This window comes from Vipera berus (assembly GCF_964194415.1).
Source record: "Vipera berus genome assembly, chromosome: 1".
NCBI lineage: Eukaryota > Metazoa > Chordata > Lepidosauria > Squamata > Viperidae > Vipera > Vipera berus.
In genome coordinates, this window is record NC_138202.1 from 77,508,080 (window position 1) to 77,526,256 (window position 18,177).

Consider the following 18,177-nt stretch of genomic DNA (forward strand, 5'->3'; position numbering starts at 1 on the left):
TGGGACTAAAAAGTTTCATCTAGCATTTGAATAAGTCTTCCTTTCTTTTCTTTTTTCTTTTTTTATAGTTAATAGTAATAGTGTTTGTAGTTATCCTATATGAGCTAGAGAGTGATAGATTTTAGAGTTTATGGTTGCTAGCATTTGGATGTTCATGAGTGTTTTTTTTTTGTTTTTATACCCTGTACTTAGCTCTGGGAAGTCGGGGGGGGGGGAGGGGGGGAGGGGTAGGGAGGGATGGGTGTGGGAGGGGGAGGGGGGATTGTTAAAGATAAAATGTATGTTAAAACTTTTTAATAAAAAAAAAAGAATTCCCATGTCTTCTATGATTTCATAGCACAGTTTAAAGCAAATAAATATTAAATTGCTGAATTACAAGATTAATTATGGGGATTTATTATGGTCTGAATTTGGAACCGGTATCTTCAATGTAATAAGGTCTCCCTTATTCTTCCTTGCTCATCTTTTTTTAAATTCTTCTTTTCATTTAAAACATAAAAAAGAAAATTCACATGTCTCAGAGTAAAACACAAGCCTTAAACATAAAATACATTTCCAATGATGTTTTTGAATGCCACTTGACGCATTTCTGGGAAATAAAATGATAGGCACTGCACTATCTACTTGGCCAGAAAACAAATATCAAAAGGTAACTGGGATAATAGTGAATATCCTGGCTCATAATGGGGACATCCCCACCATAGAAATCATTTTGTAGGAATACCTGTACTTGCTCTCAAAATTCCAAAATTTGGAATTCTGGATTGCCTTCCAATCCAACAAGGTTGGGAATAACTGTTTTGGGCAGCCAGCATAGTCTTAATGTTTTCTAAGGGAATCATATTGGCCTTCTAAACAGAATAATAGGAATGCAAGATAAGCACATCACACACAGAGAGAGATTTATATCCCTTTAGCATGTGGGAACCCGTTGCACAAAGAGAAGATTATTGAGCTGACAATAGTGTATCAAATATAAATATTATGCTAAATTTGACTTGAAAAATCATAGGGCAACCAAGATAATTGGCAAGATTCACGAATTACACAGATTTCCTCCAGTGTGGTGCCTCCAAAAATTGGGATTACAGCTTCCAGAGTTTTCAGCCACCAATGTTAATGGCAGACTGGGAATTCTGGGTGATGTGATGCCAAGATATTTGGGCACATGCCAGCTTGGTACAGCCTAATGTAGCATATTAGCAGTAGTTCATAATAATAGATCAGCTCTATCTTTCAAATGTTAAATATATGGGGATGGGAAGATTAAAGCCAACCTTTGGGAATACTGATGCTTAGACCCCTATTTTTGCAAATTGTCTTGAAGAATTTAATTAGTCATTGCATAAAGAGAAAGGTTACAAATTACAAGGCCATATACAGAGAATGAAAAAACACATTTTATTCTCCTTGCTTTTAATGTCATCCCAATAAGCAGTTAATTTGGGAGAGGATTTGGAAGCACTAGAGTATGTCCTACTAATGCAAACTTTATGGTCACATTAAGGACAAGTTTAAAACAATGTCAAGTTAAACTCCGAATGTGAGTCTGCTTCTGTTTAAGGAAATATTATATAGTCTCACATTCAGACCGTGACATTTATTACTAAAAAAATGTGATTCTTGTTGCCTTAAAGCAAGATGATTGAGCAAGACTGTGGTTTATAAAACAATGCATAATATGGAAATTCCCTTTTCCCTTATATTGTAAGAAAACAAATCATCTAATGAAATGTATGGAAGGGAAATTTGGTACAAACAAAATGTACTTCTCACACAGCAGTTATTTATAGAACTTGCTGCCTCAAGATACACATTTTAAGACACCTAGAATTGTTTAAGTAGACAGTGTGCAAATAATTAAGCAAAATCTGAAAACATAGGATGGCTGATTATTTAAATGGCTTGAAAACAGAATTAGAAAAATAAGAAGAGAAATGTATTGGTAAACAGAACCTGCAGATGTATGGACAGTATCAACTTATGCACAACATTAATAAAGTTCCAGAGTGAATGCTAAATCTTCACAGTCAAAATGGTATTATTCATAAATAACACAAAAGATATTACCAATGGTTTTAGAAATATTTTTTTTGCCATAATGGGCTAAAAAGGGTAATCCAAATATTTCAATGAATTTCAGACATGCTCAGTGATCCCAAAATGTTTAATGTCTGATTGGGATAGAGCAGACATGTCAAACACAAGGCCCGGGGGCCAGATGTGGCCCGCAAAGTGGTTTCATGTGGCCCGCGAAGCCATCCTGGAAACAGTGAGGGAACGGCCCCCACTGCCTTGGCCCTGGCCCAGAGACCCTCCTTCTGCCAGAGACCCTCAGATCTGTCCCACTCCTGCCCAGGCCCCCATAGGCACCCTTGATGCGAACAATGTAGAGCTGGCCATGCCCACCCAGTAAGCCATATGCACTCTAGCCACGCCCACCCAGTAGGCCACGCCCACCCTGGCCATACCCACCCAGCCCCCTGAGGGCAACCGCAATGCTGATGCGGCCCTCAATGAAATTGAGTTTGACACCCCTGGGATAGAGGATCAGAACAATCAGAGAGAAATATAACACAAGATAACACAGCTGATTGGATGGCACCTAAAAAGAAAAGACAATTTGAAAATGATGGGAAAACAGACTTGCAGGATATAATTCCTTCATTTAAATAATATACAGATTTTGAATGGCCAAATACCACAGATATGAAAAAAATGCAAGAAAAGTTTGAAACTTTCATTTTTAGTTTTGGAAAGCATAGCATGGAGTAAAGAGAAGAAAGAGTTTAGTTCTACTTGTTTTGTAATGTATTATTGATGAGCTGCAAAAATAACTTCTGAAATTGAATATAGTTTCAGTTTACTACTTAAAGACAATAAAAAGACAGAATAAAAGTAAAAATAACCACTGAGTGTTAATATTAAAACTCAGATATATACGGTTAAATTGGCCAACAATATTTTCAGGACAATTGAAAGAAAACTACTTCTTCAAGCCACACATAAAAATTTTCACAGCTCAGGGTCACCAGTTGTAGGAATCTCTTTAATAGGGAAGTAGAATGTTTTATGGAGGATAAGTTTACTATTAATTGTAAGTGGAGACAATGAGGCAAAGCAAACAAAGATTGAAAGACCAGGTTCATATTCCTATTTAGCCACAGAGTCCCTAGGTGACTTTGAGCCAATCACACTTTTTAGCCCACTAGATCTTACAAGATTATTATAAGAGAAAATTGGATGGTGAGTACTATGTGTCCTTTATAGTTTCTGAAGGAAACACAGGGACATGTACAGATGTACTCCCTCGAGTCAGGCTTGTCCATGGGTTTCTTGACAATAATATAGAAGTACATTGTGATTGTTTTCTTCCAAGATTTTATTTCAACCTCTCAGTTGATGTGATGTTCTAGTATTCTCCTAACCAAGTAGTAATTGGGTCCAACCTTATATACTTTTTTAAAAAACAGGATATAAATTAAATATATCTCCATGTTCAACAGCAGACTTGCCTTAAAAAACTGTAGCATTGTGATTGGACTGCCAAATTAGAACTAAGGATATCTAAATTCAAATCACTCAATCACCGAGAAGATAGAGTTTCTATTTCACATGATTATTCTGAGAAGAAATACACAGTATATATACTATATACACATGTACGTACATATACGTATATACATTCACATTCCCTTGAATTCCTTTCAGGAAAATCAGATGAAAAGTGCAATATAATGAATAGCATGGGGATCTATGATCAAGTCCCCACTCAAAAACAGAAGCTCACTTAATGATTTGGACCAATCACTCTCTCAGCAAAATTCACCAGCCCAACCTACCTCACAGTATTATTATTTCAGATACAGGAGGAAGACAAAGGGGTGCTATATTTACTACCTTGAGCTCCTGGAAGAAAGGTGAGATAAAAATATAACAAAAGCATAAATAAAATATGAGATTTCCTAAATCTAGTGCCTTTTAAATGTGATCTATTGCAATTCCCAGCATTTCCAGGTTATATACTATATAAAAAAGCTGTAAGATGACATTGGATAGAGGATGTTTATTGTTTTTATGTGCTCCTCTGGTTGGTTAATCTTGGAAGTAGGAAACTAGTTTAAGTCCATCTAGGAAGGTGGCTCATATGCTGAGCAGAGAAACATGATAGTAAAGATTGCTCTGTTTATTATCAAAACAATTTGCCATTTGGTAAATTTCTATCCCACTTAGTAAATCTAAATAATGTTATGGGCTGTCTTTTTTATCTCAGATCTCAGCACTTCTGTTATTTAAAACCACAAATAACAAATATACCGACACAACATGCATGACTAGTTCTTAACAGCAAAGTTCTTAGATGAAGCTTCTAAGCATCCTTCGGTCATTTAAAAAGATAAAGGATCTTGAGATCCTGAGAACAAGTTAATTTTCTGAGATTTTCTAGCACAAATATTCAATTGCTGCTGCTATTATTACTATTACTGTTATTGTTATCCACAGAACCAGTGACTAAATAACTGAATCTATTGGAATCATTGGAATCACAGAATCCCTTTTCTTTGATCTGATCCACTGTTTATTGTAACCAGTTAAAGATACTGTAAAATCATGCAGTATGATTAATCTTTCACAATCTTTTCAGCCTGGAAACCATTTCACTCTCCAGTGCACATCAATCTGGAAATGCATCTAAAATCTACAAGCCATTCTCATAAAGACAACGTCCAGATCCATAAAGTAGTTTAAAGCAGACATCCATTTTTTAAAAAAACCAGTTACAGTTACAAACAGCTACAGAGGCAAACACGGAGGTGCTGACCAAATGCAACATGTAATCTCAGAAATAAATGTCTTCCAGGCTGTTACTTCTTCTATGCAATTTTTGATAGATGGTTTAAGGTCTGTTTGTATTCTCTGCTGAAGCAACCGCTAATTTCTCACAGGCATTATGTTCCTATTTTACATTATCTCGAATACTGTAGTTCCTTTTAACTAGCCTTCCATTTGCTCCAAACCTGAAGAAGACAGCAGTATTTAACTGAGGAATTTTCTGAAGAGCTGTAATATTTTTCTGTGGCAAGAAGTGACTAGTGCTTATGAGAGTGAGAAAGATCTGGTAGCAAACGGCAGGAGAGAAATGTGTGCAAAGGGAAGGCCAGAGTAGTGCAAGAAGCGGTTGTATGCATATTTTCAGGAATACGTGTGTAACAGTCAGTGTGAGATGGAAACAGTCTAGGGAGGAGAGGTGGTGCTCACGAGTTCATTGAGGCAAGTGTATGCAGAGCCATTTAAATGTCAGTCATATTCAGAGGAAGGTGAAGAAGGAAGGAGTCTTCCTCTTCCTCTTCTCCCCACAAAACAACAGGATACCCACGACTGCTATCTCTTTCTGCCACCCCATTACTCATCGCTCCTCTGCCAAAGGCAGCTTGGCTGCTTTCACTTCCTTCAGGAGTCGTGTGTGATGGCCAGTCGGGGACCCCACCTGTTCAGAAGGAAGAGGGGAGACGTGGCGCTGGCATCCACCTGCTTGTCAACGCCTGGCAAGGCTCAAGCTGGAGTGGCGATAAAGCAAAGGGGGAGGGACAGCTGCACATCCCACTGGCCTTCCCATTCGACTCACCGGACCCCAAATCTCCTAGCCTCCCTAGCCCTGTGGAGGTGTGAATGAACTAGCATCGAGCGGGAAATCTCCAAAACGCCTTCCCTTTTCATCTTACGGGCTGGGGCACGGGTGAGAATAAGCCTCATTCATCTCATCCCCTATAATAAACATCAAGGCAATAGATAACAGGGATGGGGCGGGAACCTCTCTCTCTCTCTCTCTGTCTCCCTCCCTCCGCAGCCCCACAGAAGGAAGGGGAAAAGGATGCCCGGGGGAGCGGGAGGGGGGGGAGGACCGCGGTAAATCATGAAAAACGGGTTAGAAAAGGGATGGCAGAGTAGAGGCTGTTGCTTCCTCTCCCCTCCCTCCCCTTTCCTGCCGCTACAGCCTCTCCTTTCTCAAAGCCCCCCGGGGGTGGCTGAATTGGGGGAAACTCCAATACCTGAAACTGGGGGGCGAGGCGAGGTGCAGCCCCAAGAACGGGGAGGATCCGGTCGGGGACGTGGCTCCTTTCTCTCTCTCCGCCATTCTCCCTCTCCATGCAAGCGAGGTGGTGGTGGTGGTGGTTGGGGGGGGGGGAGGCGGAGGGGAGGCTGCTGATGCTGGCTGGCAGGCCGGTAGGCGGGCAGGGCGAAGGGAGTGTTCACAGCCCAGGCAGCGATTAGTTGTTACCGGAGCGGGCGCGGATGGTGGTGGCGGTTGCTTGGCGCGGTGGCGAGAAATGGGGTGGGTGGGAGGGAAGAGGGTCGCCAACAGTTCCGAATGGGCGGGGGACGGAGAGGGGCAGGCAGAGGTGACCACGAGCAACTGCAACCAGACTGAGGTCGCCCCCACTGCCAGGCTGGAATACAGCAGCCCCCGTCGCCTCTCTCTCCCCCCCCCCACTTCCCTCCTTCCTCTTGCCAAGAGCAGGTAAAGCTACTGTTACCCATCCCCACCTCAAACCTCGGTCAAGCGGGTGGCCTGCAAGGTTGGGGGAGGGGAGTGAAGAGAGAGGAGCAGAAGCACCTGTGAAGGAGCGGCTACTGTGGAGCCTGCCTGAATGCCCGGGGGGGGGACGGAGGAGGAGGAGAGGAAGACTCAGTGGCAGAGAAGCAGGTGGGGGTGAATTGCGCGGTGCAAGTGGGGCGAGGACCCGAGCAAGCCGAGGGGAGACCCCCCCCAGGAGTAATCATAGTGATGGTGGTAGGGCAAGAGTCCTAAAATTAAATTGTTTTAATTGTATGCTGCCCAGAGTCACTTTATTATTATTATTATTATTATTATTATTATTATTATTATTATTATTATTATTATTATTATTATTTATTATTATTATTATTATTATTATTTATTATTATTTATTATTATTATTATTATTATTATTATTATTATTATTATTATTATTTAAATCCCATTTATATCCCGCCCTTCTCCGAAGACTCAGGGCGGCTTACAATTTAAAGCACAAATCAATGTGCTTAGCAATAGCCTTCATTCTATGTATATGCCTGCTTATTAGGGCTTTGGGGGGGGGGGCAAGCGGCATTATTACAAAGTCAGCTTATTGCTCCCAACAATCTGGGTCCTCATTTTACCTACCTCAGAAGGATGGAAGGCTGAGTCAACCTTGAGCCTGGTGGGATGCGAACCTGCACTAATTGCAGGCAGCTGGTGTTACTTAAGGAGGCATTAGCCCACTGCTCCACCAAGGCTCTTTCAGAGTGAGATGGTGGTGTATAAATTTAATAAATAAAAGCTTCTGATGCTAATAACAAGAACCTAATAAAAGCCAAAGATAAAGTCATCACCATCCAACGGCAGAGATGAACCTTGAATCAAAAGCCAGACTGAAATCCCTCATCCCTGCCCCCCACCACCCACCACCCACCCCCAAAAAAGGGACGCAGCTCTGCTTCCATGAAATTTACAGAATTAGCACAGGGGAGAGATTGTAGAGATCAGCAAAGGATGGGAAGTATGGTGGTTGAGGGACTAAAAGGGCAATGCCACAAATGCAGCAAGAAGTATACAGGGGATATCATCTCTAATATCTAGTTATTTGTTAGATATATATCTCACACTTCCTTCAGAAGCTCAAGGCAATATACAAATGCTTCCTCCTCCAGGTTTCTCCTCACCACAGTCTTCTGAGAGAGTGCCTGGTCCAAAATTACTAAACTGAAGGTGGGTTTGAACCTGGCTCTCTCCAGTCTAGTCTAACCAATATACCACCTAGCCCTCTTATCTAGACAACACATAACATTCTACTATCCCACATTGACCACCCTATCCCACATCCTTTCAATTACACCATGAGGCTGAGATTAAGCACAAAATCGGAGTCCACCCCCAGATCACCCAGATCTTTCTGATCTGGACAGATTAGAAAGTTGAATCTACCACTCAGTTTTATATTCTATATATGGTTTTAATTGACAAGAAGGATTGATAAACTGATGGTTTTTTCCATTGCTGAATTGATATTGTTGACACCCATTCTTAAATTGGCAGAAAACTAACTGTAAACTATAAAAAGTGCCATCCTTGTTGCCAGTTCTAATCTTGCCTTTACTGCCTATGCCTCAAAAAATAAATGAACAAGTATAATTTTTGACTAATTTCTTTAATTGGGTTCTTTCAGGGAGTCAGCTATTTAGACTGGATTTGGCATTTTATCTGCTTACTGAGTCCTTCCCAGGGACCTGGGATAGGCAGAGGCTGTTGTTTGATAGTCTCAGAGGTATCATCATAGGAAGTAAGCTGTTCCAAGTAAGGCTGTCTTTTTGCAATTGACTGAAGGTGATTTTGTCAATGCCGGATGGTGTTCATGTGGGTGCTCCAAATGTTTTGGAATTGCATCCAAGGTATCTATTATTATTAACACTATCTTTGATTTCTTTTGTCAGAGTCATTCTACTTCAATTTGCAGGTCTTTGTATTTTGTGATTTTTCTCCAGTTCTTTTTCTTCTCTTCCGCTGTCTCCAGGTATTATAATGTTCTCTGTGCAGACTTTTTGTCTTTCTCATCAACAGTTAATTCAAGGTATTGTGTGGCAGATGCTAATATTATTATTAGCAAGTGGTTAATATAACACATTTCATCTAACATCTCCTGCAAATGGTCTTAGCATCTAAAAGGTACACTAAATGGATTTTTTTTATTTCAAGGTAAACCCATTCTGAAAATCCTAAAAGATATCTGAAGTGCTAATGCAGTTTTCAATTTCCTTATGCACAAATCTTATGGTTTTAATATCAAGGTAACAGTGGTCTCATCATTTGAGGCTTCTGGAATCATTTGACATTTTAAGAACATGTGACTGCCCTTGCTGGACAATCTATTCATTCACGAAATGGAAGCCTTAGCGATACTAGTAATTAAAAAGGTAAAGGTTCCCCCACACATGCGTGCTAGTCGTTTCCGACTCTAAGAGCTGGTGCTCATCTCCGTTTCAAAGCCGAAGAGCCAGTGCTTGTCCGAGGACGTCTCCGTGGTCATGTGGCCGGCATGACTAGACGCCAAAGGCGCACGGAACGCTGTTACCTTCCCACCGTAGTGGTCCCTATTTTTCTACTTGCATTTTTACATGCTTTCGAACTGCTAGGTTGGCAGAAGCTGGGATGAGTAACAGGTGCTCACTCTGCTATGCGGCACTCGGGATTCGACCCGCCAAACTGCTGACCTTCTGATCGACAAGCTCAGCGTCCTAACCCACTGAGCCACTGCGTCCCATACTAGTAATTAAGAAGCAGCAATTTATCAGAATCTTCCTTATCATCCCCTAGCCCTGGATTCTTCTACCATTCTTGTTCACCTTTGCTCTTTTTCTAGGCATGTGGGCACAATTCCAACAATACACTAAGCTACATCCACTCATCATCTTCATTGGTTAAGAAAGGTTATGTGGCTCAGAGGCATTCTTACAAATAAAACTACAGGTAGTCCTTGATTTATGATAACGATTGAGCCCCAAATATTTATTGTTAAGTGAAATATTTATTAAGTGACTTTTGCCCCATCATACCTTTCTTGCCACAGTTAAGTGAATCATTGCAGTTGTTAAGTTAGTAACACAGTTGTTAAGTGAATCTGGCTTCCCCATTGACTTTGCTTGTAAGGAGGTTGCAAAAGGTGATCACATGACCCTGGGACACAGCATATGTCATAAATACATACCAGTTGCCTAGTGTCTGAATTTTGATCTTGTGACCCTGGGGATGCTGCAATAGTTGTACTGAAAAACGGTCATAAGTCACTTTTTCAGTGCCATTGTAACTTTGAACAGTCGCTAAATGAACTGTTGTAAGTCAAGGACTACCTGTACCACTGGACTCTGAATCTTTGTAGCATGCCAGCTTCCCATTTTTCTTAATTTAAAAGATTTTAAAAAGTTCGAAGTCAAATGAGTGAATTTATCAAGCACCAAAGGTGTCTCTGGCTACATTTATGATTCTGGATGCCATGTTGGGCCATCTATCATTCCATGTATTAATATTTCAATTTTTATTTAATATATTACCTTCTTCTGGAACATACGGTTTGACTTCTGACTAACTGACTTAATTACTGGAATTACCAACAACTTACAGCTTATGAAGTTTCAGTTCATTATTCTTTGACCTCTATGAATCCAGCAAGCAATTTTAAAAATCATTGATAATCACTCCAAAGCTTTGGTTGGTTATGGCAATATCTTTGCAAACATTTGCTTCATTGCTGGTTATTTCAGGACAGCCAAGGAAGGTTGTTACTCTTGAAAGTCTAACTTAAATAATAATTCTGGGATTCCATTAATAAACTCTGTGGTAAAAAGATAAATTCAATAAGAATGTAAAAAATAATCCAAGCTTTCAGCTGGTTTTTTTTATTTGCTCTGAAAGTATAAGTTTGGGCATTCTTTAAAAACTTCATCTCACCATAGCAGCTGAGAAGCAACTTAATTGCATGGTAGGATCCAAAGTATTGTTCAAAAGATGGAAAACAAAGTTGAATGATGGATAGGAGGAAGGCTTGGAGAAAAACAAAGTGATTAGTCAAGACAAAACAATCTTTAATTTCAGAGTATTTTAAAAACAGGTTACTCAAGCTACTTCTAGCAGTGAAAAGCATTCTTGTGTAGCTATATTGTGTTCTCAGTTATCCATTTGTTTAATTTCCTACAGTTCAAATTTCAGCTCAAATACAAATTCAGCTTGAGTTACTTCCTCCTGTGTTCATTAAGTTCATGTTTCTCAATCTTGACAACTTTAAAATATGTGGGCTTCAACCCCCAGAATTCTCCATTCAACATATTGGCAGAGGAATTCCGGGAGTTGAAGCCCACATATATTAAGTTGCCAAGGTTGAGAAACAATGATGTAAGCCATCATGTTTGTGTTAACCTTTGATTAATTTAGAGATGAGGAAGATTTTTTGGTCTTCATGGAGGCCAGCAGGGCACAGCTACTGATTGTGATGTCACTTGAGTAAGCAACAACATTGGAGATTGGGCAAATTTAATGGACAAAAAGGATCGTTCTTAAGCCTCTTATGCCTTAAATTCCCATTGCAGGACAACTGGCCCAATTTTTGAAGTCTTAAGAGTTTCTACGAAGTTACTAGGGATCCTTCAGTTTGGAAGAGTTTATTGGCAATAAATACAAATTCACCTATTGAATTCATTGTAGAGGATAAAACGTACATAACATAGTTACTGTACAACATCTATAAAAAGCAACAAAACATTTTGAGCCAAAATTGAAGAATTAAATTTATACTGTAGAACATGCATCTCTATTTTTTTAGGGCATCAAATAATGCAGATTAATTACCCTCTACGGAAGAGTCAGAAATGAGAGTTTAGCAAACAATGATAGCAACATGAAGTTAGAAAATATTTTGACCTGTGAAAATTTATCCAAGGATTATACTGGATAAATAGCTTTAAAATATTTTGTAAAATTGCTGCTGTTGTTCAATCACTTCTGTCTCTGATCCGATGGATTCCATTTTGCCAGGATTGTCTATAGTAACTGTTTTGAGTTTTTGTAAACTCTTGTTTGGGTTATTATATATATATTTGGGTAATGGTGATATCTAGCCACCATGTCCTCTGACAGTTTCTTTTTTATTGCCTTTGATTTTTCCAAGCATAAGGAATTATTCTTGCCTTTACATTCTGTATTCAAAATACTAAGCTTTAGTCTCATTATTAGTGTTTCCAATAAGCAGATTCTACTTCATCTAGTATTATTTTTATTTCTGGCAATCCAAATAAATTATTTTTTCCACCACAGTACATTTTTCTTCATTAAGCCTTTCTGATATAGTCCACCTTTCACAAATGTATTAAAACTGATATCTCTGCACGTCAAAAAATTCTGTCGACCTATTAGTCATTTTCCCAGGTAGCAGGTACTTATTTTATGGCAACAGTCACTATCTCTCTGAGTTTTTGAGCCTAGGGGAGAAAAATTGTTACTGTTTCAATTTATTCTCTACAGTATTTGCATAGGGTAGGGGTAGGCAACCTCGGCTCTTTTATGACTCATGGACTTCAACTCCCAGAATTCCTGAGTCAGCTATGCATAGCTGACTCAGGAATTCTGGGAGTTGAAGTCCATGAGTCATAAAAGAGCCGAGGTTGCCTACCCCTGGCATAGGGTCAGCGTTAAATGACTCAGTCTTTAAGATTTTTGTTTTTGTTTATAATCAGCAGCCGATTGGCTTTCCCACTCTCCTTTCATCTTCAACAATCAAAGAGGAATTATTGAATTAATTGAATTAAGGTGACAGTTTACAACCTTGGTACATTTTCTCAATTTTGAAACATTTTGTTGCTTTATATTTTATAGTTGCTGCTTCTTGGTTATGATACAGATTCTTCAATAGGGAGATGAGGTGTCTCAATATGCCAGTTTTTAAGGGGTATGCACCTTGTGCTGTATTCTACACAGCCAAAAACAGTAGTATAATCAATATAGTGAAAATGAATGTCTTTTTGGAATTCCTTTCCTTCTTTAATTATGCATTGGATATTAGAAAGAGGAATTCTCCTTATGCAACATTTCAGATGACATCAGATGTATCCTTTAACTCTTCCACTGCAATGTCCAGTGGCCCAAAACTGCCAATTTTGACAGGAATAATTAATATTCCTAAATGCAACTGAGAAATGTTGCTCCTACTGTGAAAAGTCGCTTAGAAGCTATGAACCAATTTCATATTTTCAAGGATAGAGGTATTTTTTTTCTTCTTTTCTTCTTCTCTGATGCCATAGGAGGTAGCAATCCTGCTAAGACTACACCAAAAATAAATATACAGAATTTTTGAAGGAATTATGTTTTTGTCCAGTGAAGTGAAGCTGGGGCTGGCTGGGGAATTTTGGGAGTTGAAGTCCATACATTTTAAAGCAGCCAAGGTTGAGAAACACTGTGTATGGCATATGGGTCTTCATAAGCAATTTATTTGCAACGTGAAATAATGACAATGGGGGAAAATCAAAATAGAGGAGACCTTTCAGTCTCGCAATTCCATTCAAATCAGCATCAAATTGGGTCAACCCATGCCATTAACTTCTTAAAGGGAAAGAGAGGAATTTTATGGCAAAATTCCAGAGGTCAAAAAACTCTTCCAAAACCAAACAGAATTTTGAAGGAATTGACTTAAGGTAGAGGAGTTCGCAATGTATTCAATTCTGACACACTATGGAGGAAGACAAGATACTACACCAGTCAGTGAAACCGTACATTTTGATCTCAAGAAATCTTATTCAGCAAATTACCTACTTTTGCTTTCAAAGTTTTTTTTTCAACCACAAGAGGTAGAAACATGCTTTATAATATATTTAAAGCCAAGATTGCATATGTAAGTAAAATACTGTGACTAAACTATTTTTTATGTTTTTGCAATCAATTGTTCTTTTCATAGCAAATTACAGTCTTGTGAAAAAGATTTCTATGGTTTTACCTATTACGACATAGTAAAAATCATCTGATCCTTAGCAGTTCTTAAAGGTAGGTAAACATAACCTCAGATGAACAATAACACATGACATATTATACCATGTCTTCATTTCTTTTACAAAAAGAAAGCCAAAATGGAGAAGCAATGTATGAAAAGCTAAGTAGCGTTTCCATAAGTATGAAGAGGCTAAGTAGCAGCCAGGTGCTGCTAATCAAGTGTCCTTGATCATCAGCAAGTGTGCCTACTTTTATAAAAGCCCAAGTTTTAGGCTTCCAGCACTGAGATGTATGTTAACACAATGGCAAGGAGTAAAGACATCAGCAATGGTCTTAGAGCAGGGGTGTCAAACTCGCAATATCACGTGATATGTTGTGGTATATCGTGACTTTTTTTCCATTGCCAGCAATGGGGTGGGTGTGGTTTCGGCATGATGCATCCGGCCCATGGGCCGGCAGTTTGACATCCCTGTCTTAGAGAAACAATTGTTGCTACTCATCAATCTGGGAAGAATTATAAGTCCATTTTCAAACAATTTAAAGTCCATCATTCTACAGTGAGGAAGATTATTCACAAGTGGAAAACATCCAAGACCATTTCCAATCTTTCCAGCAAATTCACTCCAAGGTCAGATCAGGCAATCAGAGAAATTACAAAAAAATTCAAGAGTTACATCTAAAGACGACAGATCTCTGTTAGCTTGTTAAATGCTAAGTTCATGACAGTACAATTAGAAAAAGACTGAACAAATATAGTTTGTTTGGAAGGGTTGCCAGGAGAAAGCCTCTTCTCTCTAAGAAGAACATGGCAGCATGGCTTTGGTTTCCAAAGTTGCATCTGAACAAATCACAAGACTTCTGGAACACTTGTCCTTTGGACAGACAAGACCAAAGTGGAGATGTCTGGCCATAATGCACAGTGCCATGTTTGGTGAAAAGCAAACACAGCTTATTAGCACAAACATCTTGTACCAACCGTCAAGCACAGTGGTGGAGGGGGTGATGATTTGGACTTGTTTTGCAGCCACAGGACTTGAGTCGACTATGAACTTCTCCATATATCAAAGAATTCTAGAATCAAATATGAGGCCATCTGCCCAACAGCTAAAGCCTGGTTGATATTGGGTCATACAACAGGACAATGATCCCCCAAATACCAGCAAATCTACGACAGAGTGGCTGAAAAAAGAAAAGAATCAAGGTGTTGCAATGGCCTAGCCAAAGTTCAGACCTCAACCCAAATGCTGTGGCAGGACCTCAAGAGAGCTGTGCATAAACAAATGCCCACAAACCTCAATGAACTGAAATAATGTTGTCAAGAAGAGTGGGCCAAAATTCCTCTACAACGTGAGACTGCTGCCAAAGGTGGTTCTACAAACTATTGAATCATGCACACATGGCTTCTCCATTTTGGCTTTCTTTTTGTAAAATAAATGTTGACATGGTGTAATATGTCATGTAATGTTGTTCATCTGAGGTTGTATTTACCTATTTTAAGAACTGCTAAGGAGCAGATGATTTTTACTGTGTCCTGATATGTAAAACCATAAAACTCAAAGAGAGTGTACTTTCTTTTTCACATCACTGTAGGTCCAGTATATGTATCTTTTTTGTTTCAGAATAACATGATTGGAAGATAAACACTTTAGTAAACATTAAATTTACTATTTTAGTACCTTCAAATTGGTCACTGTTGTTCCAGTACTGTGCTTTTACAGAAGCAATAAATACTGGTTTAATGATATTTTTACACATGTGATTCATCTATAATATTATCTGTATACATGTTTAGTGGTTGCATGGAGTGTTTAAATGGAATTACTAGGAGCATCATGAAATATTTTGCATGGTTCATCCAAGTTCTTCCTAATAAACAATGACAACAGAACAAGTAAGGATGTGCTAAATGAAGCAAGAAGGATATATCATTTGAAGTACCTTGAATAAACTTGCAAACGAGCAAGTCTTAGCTCCAGATTTTCCTTGACCAATTCCCTCAAGAAAGGCACGTATTTGTTCACTAAGGTTTTGTTTATTGACAAAACTTGTTCATCACATCTTTCATAAGAGATTTAGAGTCCTTGTGTATTGTGCATTCATATGCTCAACAAATGAAATTGCTGTTCAGTGTTGTGATTCTTCTTACAACAATATTTCCCATTAGCCATTCTGTGAGATTGTTTTTGTCTCATCAGTTTCCAAATTCAGGCTGAAAAGAAATAAGAAAAGAAAAAAGAAATAAGAAATCTAAGGTTATTTGGCAGTTTACTCACAAGCTGAGAATGTAAGTAGAGAATACAAGGAAAATATCTTTATCTACATATATTTACCACTGTCCTGCAGAAAAATTGTGATCCAAATGAGTTTGTTCATTTATGGGGAAAAAACCACCAGCTGAAAACTATGTAGTTATTAAACAATGGTATCTGCAGTCGACTGTCTTTATTTGAGGATTATGTATTTGCAAATTGGCCTACTTGCTAAATATATTTGTTACTATAAAATCAATAGGGTACTTGAGGAACTTTCATTTGTGAATATGCAGTGGTCAAAAAATGAGTCATCCAATGCACAAGTTCCCAACTGAGGTTTCAGTATTCACTAATTAAGTATTTGCTAATTGCAGTGACTTTTTAAAACACAACTAGGTAGTCCTCATTCAGTGATCATTTGAAATTATCACAAAGCTGAATGACAGAACTTATGACCATTCTGCAGAGTTGCAGCCATTGCAAGCAGCCACATGATTGCGATTGGGCACTTGGCAATTGGCGCACTATTACAATGGTTATAATGTTTCATGCTCACATGTTTACTATTTATGACCCCCATTTCTGGCTTCCAATAAGCTAAGTCAATGGGGAAGCTGGCAGGAGGTCACAAATGGCAATCACATGATCAGAGGATGCTGTGACTGTGTGAAATTCTCCTATCAATAGCAACAGATACCGCTGCCCATGACTTTACAAACACATCCATTTAGCAATGGAATTGCCGGTCCCAATTATCCTTATTAAGCGAGGGCTACTTGAGCATAGTCTGTATTTTGAAAAGTCTCAAATATGGAAAAATAAACAGTCCTACCCACAAATTTACATTCTATGTAAGTCAAGACAGAAAAGAAGACAAGATGAAAGTTAAAGATTTGGGAGAGATTTTAAGATGTACAAAGAGGTAGTAATATGGATATCACAAAGCAGTGATTAACAATCTAATGCAGGGGTATCAAACTCAATTTCATTGAGGGCCACATCAGCATTGCAGTTGCCCTTGGGGGGCCGGGTGGGTGTGGCCAGGGTGGGCACGGCCTACTGGGTGGGCGTGGCTGGAGTGGGTGTGGCCTACTGGGTGGGCATGGCCAGGTCTACATCGTTCATGTCAAGGGTGCCTATGGGGGCCTGGGCAGGAGTGGGACAGATCTGAGGGTCTCTGGAAGAAGGAGATAGGACCAGGGCAAGTTCCAAGGCATGGTCCACTGGAGGAGTCTCACTGTTCCTCTCAGGCCAGGGTGGTGGTGGTGGGGGCTGGATGGTGGCACGGAGGTCAAATGCCCAGCCCAGCCCTCAAGCACCCACGGCACTGAGCCCAGCCCCACTTTCCCAAGGGGGGTGCCCAGCTGCACTTACCTCCTCCTCAAGGCTGCTGCTGCTGTGCTTGCTCTCCTTAGCTAGGTTGCTCATGATGGGTACGAGGGCAAAGTCAAGAGAGAAGCCCACTCCCTCTCCATGTGAGGAGACCTGGCTTTGTATCCAAAGCTTCCTTAGCAATAGGATGGGAGACCCCCCAAGATAGGCCAGGAGGAGGGGGCAAGGGGATGGTGAAAGGGCAGCAGAGAAGGTCTAAGGCAGGACTTCCCTCAGACCTTTTTTTAAAAATCCCATTTATATCCCGCCCTTCTCCGAAGACTCAGGGCGGCTTACAATTTAAAGCACAAATCAATGTGCTTAGCAATAGCCTTCATTCTATGTATATGCCTGCTTATTAGGGCTTTCATTTCACCTTCCCTCTCCTTCCTTCCTTCCTTCCTTCCTTCCTTCCTTCCTTCCTTCCTTCCTTCCTTCCTTCCATGGTGGGAAAATATTTGAGATGAGGGAAGGAGAAAAACAGGCAAGAAACGCAGCTGGGGAAGTGTCATCCTTCGTGAGGAATGAAGAAATGCACCATCGCCTGGAAGTGGCCAGCATATGGCCCTCGCCTACTTCACATATCTGGCTTGGTGGGCTCTTGGGGAGGGGATGCCATGAACAGCATGAGAGTCGATGTTACCTGTGCAATGCTGCCCAGCTCCCAGCCTACCCGATTTCGGCAGGCAGCGGGGCGCTCTCCACACAGTGCTGAGAGGCTGAGCCGGGTGGCATGAATCTGAAGAGAAGCACAACGCTGCCCAGGCCCTAGCTTGCCTGAAGTAGGCAGGGCCATGTGCTGGCCACTCCCAGGCGATGGTGCATTTCTTCATTCCTCACAAAGGGCGATACCTCCCCAGCATGTGCCCAGGGGGCAGTGCTGATGCGGCAGGGGCCGGTCCCTTGCTGTTTCCAGACGGCCTTGTGGAGCTAAGACTGAATGTATTTCAGCATAGATGGCCACCATGAAATTGTACATTGGTCCCCAGCCGGCTTGGGCCGGGGCCAAGGCAGCAGGGGCCG

At 40.2% G+C, this 18,177-nt stretch overlaps 2 protein-coding genes across 2 annotated transcripts in view; both read right to left on the minus strand.

Annotated features, from left to right (window-relative positions):
- MAPK8IP1 (mitogen-activated protein kinase 8 interacting protein 1) overlaps positions 1 to 6,150 on the minus strand; it is a 72,352-nt gene extending 66,202 nt beyond the window's left edge. Inside the window, exon 1 of the mRNA XM_081325211.1 lies at positions 6,051 to 6,150. Coding sequence (XP_081181337.1) covers positions 6,051 to 6,136 — 86 coding nt within the window. The 5' untranslated portion in view covers positions 6,137 to 6,150. The remainder of the gene's footprint in view (positions 1 to 6,050) is intronic.
- A 4,330-nt stretch (positions 6,151 to 10,480) lies between these two features.
- CRY2 (cryptochrome circadian regulator 2) overlaps positions 10,481 to 18,177 on the minus strand; it is a 41,191-nt gene continuing 33,494 nt past the window's right edge. The window contains exons 12-13 of the mRNA XM_081345138.1: positions 15,470 to 15,740; positions 10,481 to 10,600 (exon numbers count right to left, since the gene is read on the minus strand). Of these exons, the coding sequence (XP_081201264.1) occupies positions 15,723 to 15,740 (18 nt within the window). The 3' untranslated portion in view covers positions 10,481 to 10,600; positions 15,470 to 15,722. The remainder of the gene's footprint in view (positions 10,601 to 15,469; positions 15,741 to 18,177) is intronic.